The 10,557-nt window shown below is 64.9% G+C and overlaps 1 protein-coding gene across 1 annotated transcript; it reads right to left on the bottom strand.

Moving 5' to 3' along the window:
- Positions 1 to 697: 697 nt before the first annotated feature.
- Positions 698 to 9,420, bottom strand: LOC138841591 (voltage-gated purine nucleotide uniporter SLC17A9-like). The gene is given in 14 exon segments (XM_070042380.1): positions 698 to 916; positions 1,441 to 1,475; positions 1,595 to 1,650; positions 2,500 to 2,563; positions 2,566 to 2,614; positions 3,145 to 3,287; positions 3,789 to 3,919; positions 5,091 to 5,190; positions 5,998 to 6,106; positions 6,109 to 6,139; positions 6,481 to 6,589; positions 6,592 to 7,084; positions 8,829 to 9,007; positions 9,402 to 9,420. Coding segments are annotated over 14 exon segments (1,737 nt in total).
- Between the last annotated feature and the right edge of the window lie 1,137 nt (positions 9,421 to 10,557).

The raw sequence follows: 10,557 nt of genomic DNA, 5'->3' as shown, positions 1-10,557 counted from the left end.
TGTTAAACCACATCTTCTTAATGGTTTGGCGGCTATCAGTTAAACAAGCTGTGGTGTGCTTTTTTCCATATCTTTACAGTTTCTTTTTTTTTTGTAGAAGAACTCCTGCCGAATGAGTTCTTAATTCATGATCCCACGGGCTCCTAGGGTTACAAAAAGAGGGGTCTCACAGCTGGGAGCCAGGCAGCTCCCTGCCCAGGCTGCATCCGCACACAGGGAGCCACCCGCTGGGCGGGGCAGGGCTCCAGAGGTGGGCAGAGCCTCCAGCCACAGCCCACATCAGGCTGGCGGCGGCAGAGGCCTGGGCTCACGGAGCACCACGCTCTGGGCTCTGGAGAAGGTAGCAGCGTGTGTGTAGGGCTCTCCTCCCAACACTGGGCAGTGTCTCAGACATCTCCGGCTGGCATGACCGGACAGGAGGGTGGACGCCCTGGAAGGTGCCCCACAGCGCTCATCATGTCCCACCACAGAGGGACCAGGCGGGCTGAGGGGCCGGGACTCCGCTCCCCTGCCGCGGCAGCTGTGAGCTCCGGCTGTGAGGCTGACTGGTGGCACTCACGCCAACATGGCAAGGGGGGAAACGGAGGCTCAGAGAGGCGATGAGCCCCATCCTGACCCAGGCTGTCTGCATGCACTGGCTCGGCCTTGGCTCCTCCCTCCATCATCGAGTCCACACTGCTGTGGACCGATCCTCTGCTCACACCCACTGAGTCTCCCAAACGGAGTCCCCGAGGCCGTGGACGGCAGGATTCTGGGTAGGACTGGCAGGCAGGGAGCTACACATCTTCCCGGGGGAGCTCAGGTCCACTCTCCCGGCCTGTCCAAACACTAGGAAGGTGCCCAGCCCCAGGTTGCTGATGACGGCCACCAGGTTGCTGATGACCGTGGCCTCGGTCAGGTGGCCGCCCAGACACACCTGGACCCGGGAGAGGGGCAGCTGAGCGTTCTGTGCAGCCAGGAAGGGCAGCTCCGCCACACCGGCCCATGACCCCCAGTGTGAAGCTGTGTGTCCCAGCTGCCGAACCAAGGAAGGCCATTTTAGACAACACAGGTCACAGGTTACTGAAAATCATCTCCCAGGTCCTTCCAAGGGGAAACTGAGAGCATGGGCAGGAACAGAGGTGAAGAGGGGCCCCCTGCCCCCGGCATGCGGCAGAGGCCCCTAAACTATGGGACTGACATACATCTGGGGGTCAGGAGAGAGCGTGGCTCAGAGCCGGGTGGCTCCTCCTTGGAGCGCACTGAGAGCACGTGCCCCTGAGCCGGCCCGGGGTTCGCGCCCTGCCCCGACACGGGCCCCTGGATGCTGTGCTGGCCTCAACCCTGCAGAACTGGGCAGGCAGAGAGGGAGGCCCAGGCCTGCACTCGGGCCGCAAACGGGTTTGCAGTGAACGCAAAGCCAGAAGGCAGAGGACGAAGCCTGGCTTCAGAGGGGCTCACGCACACCTGCCAGGCCCCCGCGGTGTTGGCCACACCTGTGAGCAGAACAGAGAGGCTGCCCCCAGCCCCCGCAGCCCGGCCTTGGCCCACCTGGGGTCAGCCCCCCAGGGTGTGGCAGGGCGGGGGGGGGCGGCGGGGGTGAGCCGGGCCTCACCAAACAGAAAGCCAGCCCAGGACGGGGCCAAGTCCTGGATGTGAACGGAAATGCCATGTGGGAAACAGGAGAGAAAGTAGGGGCGCGGCCCTGGGCCTGGCCCTCCCCTCGTGCAGCCCAGGGACCCCGGAGACCCGGGAGGAGGTCCTGTCTGTCACAGAAGCCGCGCGGCCGGCCCATCTGGCTGTGGTGCTGCCGCCAAGGCCCATGAGCGCCCTCTGCCGTGTACCCCGCACACCCTGCCCCACGCACCCTGCCCCACGCCAGACACAGCCCCAGAGCTACCCCTGAGCCTCGGTTTGCAGTGGTTGAAGCAGCTCTGGGTCACCAGGGCCTTCATACTGCGGGGACAGCTAGATGCAGCGGTGGCCACACAGAGCGGGAGAGCCAGGTCAGAGGAGGCGTCCCAGAAGCCCCCGCTGGGCGCGGGGCAGCCAGGCCGGGGCGGGGCAGCCAGGCTGGGGCGGGGCAGCCAGGCCGGGGCAGGGCTGGGGCGGGGCAGCCAGGCCGGGGCGGGACAGCCAGGCCGGGGCAGGGCTGGGGCGGGGCAGCCAGGCCGGGGCGGGGCAGCCAGGCCGGGGCAGGGCTGGGGCGGGGCAGCCAGGCCGGGGCGGGGCAGCCAGGCCGGGCGCGGGGCAGCCAGGCCGGGGCTGGGCAGCCAGGCCGGGGCAGGGCTGGGGCGGGGCAGCCAGGCCGGGGCGGGGCAGCCAGGCCGGGGCGGGACAGCCAGGCCGGGGCAGGGCTGGGGCGGGGCAGCCAGGCCGGGGCGGGGCAGCCAGGCCGGGGCGGGGCAGCCAGGCCGGGGCAGGGCAGCCAGGCTGGGGCAGGCCGCTCCAGAACCTGCCCTGTCCCCACAGGCCCGTCCCCCCCCCCCCCCCCGTCCACTCCCCTCCCCCCGCAGCAGCCTGTGGTTGAAGGTCTGGAGGTTGATGGCAGCTGATGCGAAGACTACAGCCTTGGGAAAGCTCCTGAGTGACCCAGACACAGGGCGGACATGCTTGACAGGACAAGACCCATCACCTGGGGAGAGGCCTGGGGAGGGGCCCCAGCACAGGCCAACACAGCCCGTCCTGGCTCCGTCCACCCCATGGCCATCCGGTACACTGACCAAGGGTCAGGCCTACCTCATCCAGATGCCCTTCCCAGGCCAGACCTCCTCAGGCCATTGGGGAGAAGGCTCCAAGAAGAGCCGGTGGTGGGTGCGACGTGGGAGACTCCCCTTGAGTGCCCGGGCCTGGACGGCAGAGCCTCTGTGGAGAGCAAGCCTCCCACACGGCTTCGAGCACCCACCAGCAGCCCCACCCTGCCACTCCCGGCTCCGGGTGCAGCAGCACGGCTCTCCAGTGGTCTTAAAGCCCTACAGGCTTGTTGTCTTGGGACAACGCCGCTCACACCTGGCAGGTGCCGGCTGGAGCCCCGAGGACGGCTCCCTGCAGTACCTGCAGCTTTCCCAGCACACAGTCCCAGGGATCGTGTGATTTGGGTACGTGATCCTCGGGTCAGGAGATCAGATCCATGTCTAGAGAGAACAGGTCCAGTGATTTCCCTACCTGCATGAACAGGTTACTGACGGCACCGAGGGCAGCAGCAGGCGGGGAGCTCCGCGGGCCCTCTGGTCCAGAAGGTTCTTCCCAGCCAGCAAAGCTGCAGCCCCAAGGGCCCACAAAGCTATCCTGTGCCGCCCTGCTCAATGCTGGTCGGGGGAGGGGTCTGGTCAGGGGAGGGGGTCTGGTCGGGGGAGGGGGTCTGGTCAGGGGAGGGGTCTGGTCAGGAGGGGTCTGGTCAGGGGAGGGGGTCTGGTCAGGAGGGGTCTGGTCAGGGGAGGGGGTCTGGTCAGGGGAGGGGGTCTGGTCAGGGGAGGGGGTCTGGTCGGGGGAGGGGGGTCTGGTCGGAGGAGGGGGTCTGGTCGGGGGAGGGGGTCTGGTCAGGGGAAGGGGTCTGGTCAGGAGGGGGTCTGGTCAGGGGAGGGGGTCTGGTCAGGGGAGGGGGTCTGGTCAGGGGAGGGGGTCTGGTCGGGGGAGGGGGTCTGGTCAGGGGAGGGGGTCTGGTCAGGGGAGGGGGTCTGGTCGGGGGAGGGGGTCTGGTCAGGGGAGGGGGTCTGGTCGAGGGAGGGGGTCTGGTCGGGGGAGGGGGGTCTGGTCGGAGGAGGGGGGTCTGGTCGGGGGAGGGTCGCCGGCTCCTGGGCTGTTATTACCTTTTCCGCTCAGCAGGCATCTGTACAGGTCACCCACACAGAGCAAGGTGAGGCCCTCAGAGAAGTCGAAGGCGCTCTGCCAGCCACAGCAGTCCAGCAGCAGGGAGCCGGCAGCCCCGGTCACCAGCATCCTGGGGCACAAGGAGAAGCGTGCTCGTGGGCCGGGCTGCCGGACGGCCTCCAGGGTGAGGCTCAGGAAGGATGAGGTGCCCGGGGCGCGGGCTTTGCTGAGTCGTTCCAGCATTCAGGAGAGACTCGGGACGAAGGAATTGGATCAGCCGCAGAAACCAGACACAGGATCGGTGCCGTGGGACCCAAATTGTCTCTAATTTCTTGCTTCTAGACCTTTACATTGACCCATCATCTGTGCTAGTCCTGGGGTTTGAACTCAGGGCCTTGTGGCCACTTGTGCCACACCTCCACTTGCTAATGATTTGTACCGTGAATCTTCTCAACTACAAGGCAGCAAGAGGAAGAGGGCCTGAGGACATACTTTGTTTTTTATACTCAGATATCACAGAGGATGCGATTCCAGAAAGATCATTATGTGCACAAACTCGGTGAGGCACAGCCTCCATGCCCCTGGGCAGTGTACTCATGTCCTGCGAGCCCTCGCCGTCTCTGCCGGTAGGAGAGGCAGAAGAGGACGCCGAGCCCAAGGCAGGAGCAAGCCCTCCTCCTCCTCAGCCTCAGTGCTCGGCACCAGCCAAGCCGGGCCTCCAGCCGGGGCAGCGCTTCCTTTCCTCCACCACCAGTCACAGGCGGAGCCCTGGGTGCCCCGCACACCACTGCCTGATAGGCCACAGGACGCCCAGCTGGATAGGGCTGAAGAATCACCATCCCGGGCGTACCTGACGCTCAGCCTTACTGGCTGCTTGGATATTTCTAAATCTGCCGGCTTTCGCCCCCCTGGCTTGTTTCCAGCCTGATCGACAGGCGCCCCATACCTCTCCCTCCTGAACCCGGACCCAGCAAACTCAGGAGGGCCCGACTGGCCCACTACCAGGAGCCTTCCCGTTCTCCAGCGGCCGCAGGTGTGGGCCTGGGGCACGAGGAAGCAGGCTGAGGGCACAGGGGCTGTGCTTGTGGCCAGACGCTTACGCAGGGGTGGGCAGCAAAGGTAAGACGAGGCGCTGCCCTCTCAGCCTGTGCTGGAGCCGCAGCCCATGCACAGCAAGCCGCACCCTGGGGACCCTGCCGGGGTCAGTGAGCCACCAGGGGGCCCAGAGGCAGCCCTCCACTCCCTCTGTGCCTGCAGGCTCCCCCTCCGGGGCTCAGCCTGCTCAGCCCCAGCAGCCTTACCCTAACTGGGACCCGACGCCCACCGAGCTGTAGGCCCAGGCCCTCTGGCTCTCTCTCACCCTCTGGGCCAGCAGGCTGGTCAGGGCGGGGAAGAAGACGCCTGCAAAGGCAGAGGATGTGGTGGTATGGGGCGGGCAGGGCCGGCGCCGCGGCAGGGCTGGAATCCAGGGCACCGCGTGTCCCGCACATCCAGACTTGGTTAGGGCCACATGGTGGCCGTGAGGAAGACCCCTGCCCCATGCCCACCCCGGCCCTGCCGCGCTCCGCAGAGCCTCACACTGACACACGTGCACAGACCTCCCACACACCAGCTTCCCACCTGCCCCATGCACGTGTACCTCATGCATGCACCCGCCCCAGGAGCCTGGGCGTATCACGCGCACACACCTTCCCTAGGATAAGTGTGTACACGTACACACGTACACACTCCCCAGGAGTGTGCCACTACCTGTATTTTTCTAGACAGAGTTTCCTCCTAAGAATTCCTTTGGAACATGGCTTTCTTCACATCTTAAAAAACGGTAACATGCCCTCATGTTCTTTTCCATTCTGGGAAGTTCTAGAGTCCCACCCCAGAGGACCTCTGCCCACTCCCCCTGGAATCTCCTCGCGGGGTGTCTGGTAACGGGACCGCTCTGCCCGCCCCCCCCCCCCGCCCCAGGTCAGAGCCTTTCCAGGGTCAAGTGCCCCCGAGGCAGGAGAGCCCCACGACAGAGAGCCGCAGCCCCGGTGGCCCTGCGCGGGCAGCCGCCGCCTGGCTGTGCCCCAGCCCCCCAGCAGACGTTTGGCAGAGGGCAGCAGGCAGCTGCGCGGCCTTCCACACGCGCCCCCCGTCTGCCCAGCGCCCCCCCCGTCTGCCCACCTGCAGAGGAGCCGCGTGCCAGCGGCCTCCGGGACACGCTCTTACCTTGGAGCAGACCTGTGAGGATGCACGAGGTGACGATGACCAGGTGGGCGCTGCCTAGGCGGGCGGGCCGCGGGGTGGCAGCGGTGACAGAGCCCCAGGTGGAGGCGGACGCAAGATGACCACCTCACCCTCACCCCCACAGCTGGCAGGACAGAGGGCGGTGGGGCGGCCTTGCGGGTGGCCACCTGAGCAGACCCCGGGGGTGGATGCGTAGTAACCCCACGCCACAAGGGAGGGGCCCACAGCCGGGCCCGCGAGGCCGAGGCTGGTCCCTGTGTCCCTGTGCCTCCGTGGCCGCACCCACCTCAAGACTCGGGTGCTCTCTTCTGACCCAGGGCCAGGCCCGGTTTCCCCATTGACAGCACGTGTCTTCCTCTGAGAAGGGCATCTCCCCAAAGATCTGCTGAGTTCCTTCCCCAAGGCTCCCTCCTCCTCCTGTGCCAGCCCCCCTCCAGCCTGGTGTGGGGCCCCCAGGCAGGTTGCCGGTCCCCCAGGTGGCCGCCCACCACCTGCGTCAGGCAGTAGCCCCAGAAGAAGCTGCGGAGCACAATGCCGGCCTCCCTCTTGTCCCAGCCGAAGTCCTGGCTCATGCGACTGCACAGACGGGCACGGAGACGCGCACGCAGTATAGCAGGGAGGTGCCCAGCAGAAGCATGCCCATCCATGCCTGGCACTCGGGCCTGCCAGACAGAGGAGAGCGGGACCTTGAGAGGCCTGCGATGCCCTTGGCTGTGCAGACCCTTCCCGGGGCCAGGGACACGCTCACGCCCAGGAAAACCCACTGGTAGGGAATCTTGGCGGCTTGTAAACATCCTGACCCATCTGACTCCTGGAACTTGGCAGATGCCACACGGGTCACAGAAGAGGCTGGAAATGCCTCTCGAGCCCTCTCAAGGGGCGGTGAAGCAGGTGACACCCGTGGTTCCTGACCCCTCACTTGGTGCTGCTGGCCATCAGGAGCGGGCTGAGGACCCGAGGCTTGGCTCCTGCAGACCTCGGGGCTCAGCAAGGCGGCCAGGTACCGGCTTCCAGCTGCGGCTGTCAGCCCTCCAGGGGCGATGTGCTTGCCAGGGGGCTCGGGGGGGGGCTGGGAGGGGGGCAGGAGGGTCAGGGCACGGTATGGTAATGCCCCAAGAGCACCACGGGAAAGTTGCTTGGCCTGCCCAGGAGAGGACAGGGAGCAGGCAGGGTGTCAGGAGCCATGGGGTTCGGGCAGGCCCGGAGGAGTGACTCCTGCTGTAAGCCTGTGCATCTGGAGGCCGAGGGAAGGCAGCGGCGCTGCTGTCACATCCTCCATGCTCCGGGCTCTGATGATGGGTTCCCAGCAGAGTGGGCCTCGCCGGCCTTGGCGAGCCCCGGCCGGGTTTGGGAGGCTGGGTATTGGGATGGCAGCTACTCAAGTGTGCGTGGGGGCCCGGGAAGGCGTCTAGCAGAGTGGACAGTCATCCAGGCCAGGCCCAAGTCCTCCTGGCGGCGGCTGGGCAGGTCCCTCTGCCTCCTTGCAGCCGGGGGTTCCTCACATGGGCAGGGTGGGCTGCCGTCCACGGGGCGGGGGGGAGGGGGGAGGCCTCACATGGGCAGGGTGGGCTGCCGTCCACGGGGCGGGGGGGGGGAGGAGGTCCTCGCGGGCGGGGTGGGCTGCCATCCATGGGGCGGGGGGGAGGGGGGAGGCCTCACATGGGCAGGGTGGGCTGCCGTCCACGGGGAGGGGGGAGGGGGGAGGCCTCACATGGGCAGGGTGGGCTGCCGCCCACGGGGAGGGGGGCCTCACATGGGCAGGGTGGGCTGCCGCCCACGGGGCGGGGGGGAGGGGGGAGGCCTCACATGGGCAGGGTGGGCTGCCGCCCACGGGGCGGGGGGGAGGGGGGAGGCCTCACATGGGCAGGGTGGGCTGCCGTCCACGGGGAGGGGGGGAGGGGGGAGGCCTCACATGGGCGGGGTGGGCTGCCATCCACGGGGCGGGGGGGGGGGGGAGGAGGCCCTCGCGGGCGGGGTGGGCTGCCGTCCACGGGGAGGGGGGGAGGGGGGAGAGGGGCCTCACATGGGCAGGGTGGGCTGCCGTCCACGGGGCGGGGGGGGGGAGGAGGCCCTCGCGGGCGGGGTGAGGCTGGAGGACCCCAGCCCCGGCCCCTCGCCAGACCCCACCCTGCCAAGATCCTGAGGGTCGTGGTGCACACTGGGCTTTGTGATAAAGACCAAGGAGGGTGACAGGCAGCCACCTGTCCCTGCTGCTGGCCAGCTCCTTCCTGGAGAACAGGCCTGGCCTGAGGGGGACACAAGCAGCAGCCAGCCCCTCCCCGCCCCCGAGGCTGGCTCAGAGCTGTGGACACCTCCCGGCACCTGCTGTGCCTGGAGCCGGCCTGGGTGTGCCCTGTAGTCCCAGCCCTTAAGCGCTTGCCTCCTGCTCCTGGCTAAGCAGTAACTGGGTAATGAGGAGCACCGGAGCTAAGGAGCACCCAGCCCTGCCGGCCTCCGGTATCCTTCCTGCAGCTCCAGCGGCTCAGGGTCCGTCCGGGAGGAGTTTCTCCCAGCCCAGCTCCCCGCCCCCTGCACCTCCAGTCCTTCCCCTGCCTCTAACACTCCCAAGGGCGGCTGGCGGGACGAGAGCTGCCCTGCAGATGCCCCCGAGAGCAGGCCAGCCTGAAGTGCCTCGTAGAAAACCAGTCACACACAGCAGGCCTGCCCTGCGGCTCCCGGCCTTCTCACTGTGCGTGGAGTGGTGCAGGGGCCACCAGGCGGCCGGCAGTGCCCAGACTCAGGCAGTGGGACTGGCGCCCTGGCTGGGGGCAGCGGTGTCCCAGGGAGGAGGGCCCCATGGGGTGCCCCCCCACCTCACCCCTGTCAGGTTCACACCACCCTGGTGTGCTCATGGGACCCATGGTGAGGAGGGGCTCGGGGGCCCCGTGAGACTGGAATGGGTCTGTGCCGTGAGGCTGACAGCCAGGATGGGGCTCCGGGGGGCTCCGGTTGGGCCTTACCAAGTCAGATGCCAGAGAGGGTCTTGGGTAGGCTGGGAGTGGCAGGGAGAACGTAGGTGGAGGGGACTAGCCCCTCGGAAGGAAATCTGCAGGGCACTGGCAGAGACGTCAGCCAGAAGTGTGTGCGTGTGTGTGTGTTTGAGTGTGTGCGTGAGTGTGTGTGCATGTGTGCACGCGTGAGAGTGTGTGTGTGTGCGTGTGTGTGTGTGCGCACGTGTGGTTAGGTGTACTGGCCATTTATTTGTGAGGCCGGGCACAGGCTTCCAGTGTGGAACTCAAAAGCAGGATGCCTTTCTCATCGCCCAAACGTGCATTGTAGCTTGGGTCTGGGCTTTGTGCTGAGGGCCAGGGCAGGCTGTGGGCCAGGGGCTTGGGAGACGCGGAACACGGGAGACCACCCAGCCCTGCAGAGCTGACTGGCCTCACCTGCTCTCAGCTCACTCATGTTGACTCTAAGAAGAGGCTGATTTAAGAAAGGGAGATGGCACCTTCCAGACATGTAGGCTGGGATGGGAAGGGGATGGGTTTGATTACTGTTGACCACCAGCTACTTCCTAACTTCCAACTGCCCTCCTCCAGCCTCCATTACAGATGTGCCCAAACCGTGTCCTGGGAGGTAGATGTGAGCCCCACCCTTCCGCCTTCACACTGGCTCTCTGGTGAATCCTCTGCACATCCCTTTATAACAACAGTGATTTTTCTTTTTTCTTTTTTTTTTTTTACTTTTTTTTTTATTGTAAAGATACTATACAGAGGGTTACAGTTACATGAGTGAGGTAATGAGTACACTTCCTATTGAGCATTGTTACCCCCGCCATTGTTTTCCCCCTACCATCCCCTCCCTCCCTCCCTTACCTGAGGTTCTTTTTTTTTTTTTTGATTGTGATTGATTACATAATTTCCCGAATTTCACAGTATTGTGGAATAATGATGCTCATTTAAAGTCACAAGTTCATTCTAACTTTCCTGGAGCAAATTGTCTATCACAGTCTGTAATATATAACGGTGCTCACATGTTATATACCATATATGTGATCAGCAGCATGGGGATATTTGGTAGTGGTTCAACCAGATGAGTGGAAGTTCTTTGTTTCTTAAGTCCTGTTAGTTTTGTCATATCACCTAACATTTTGGATTTAGCATCCACTTATCAGGGAGACCATGTACCGTTTGTCTCTTCGTTCTTGGCTTACCTCGCTCAACATGATTCCTTCTAGCTCCATCCATTTCCCTGCAAATGCCATTATTTTGTCATTTCTAATGACTGCATACTATTCCATTGTGTATAGATACCACAATTTTTGGATCCATTCATCTGTGGTGGGGCATCTGGGTACAACAGTGATTTTTTAAGGGAGCGCTATTCCTTTAGGTGGTCGAAGCAGAAAAAGGTCGCCGCTTCCGGGAGAGTCTGAGGGGGAGCAGTTGGATACGGCCAAGCCTCCTGAGACCCTCCACCCCGCAAAGAGCCACAGCGCAGCGGCGCTGCTTGCAGCCTCCTCTGCCTCGGGCTCCCAGGAAGCCCAGGTGCCCTGCTGAGCATGCGGGGCGGGGGCGAGGCAGGGTCTGCTCGGCCGGCCTC

Source organism: Dipodomys merriami, unplaced genomic scaffold (assembly GCF_024711535.1).
Source record: "Dipodomys merriami isolate MVZ:Mamm:240054 unplaced genomic scaffold, mDipMer1.0.p SCAF_322, whole genome shotgun sequence".
NCBI lineage: Eukaryota > Metazoa > Chordata > Mammalia > Rodentia > Heteromyidae > Dipodomys > Dipodomys merriami.
The sequence above is the reverse complement of the archived record's forward strand: the minus strand, read 5'-3'. Positions and strand labels throughout refer to the sequence as shown.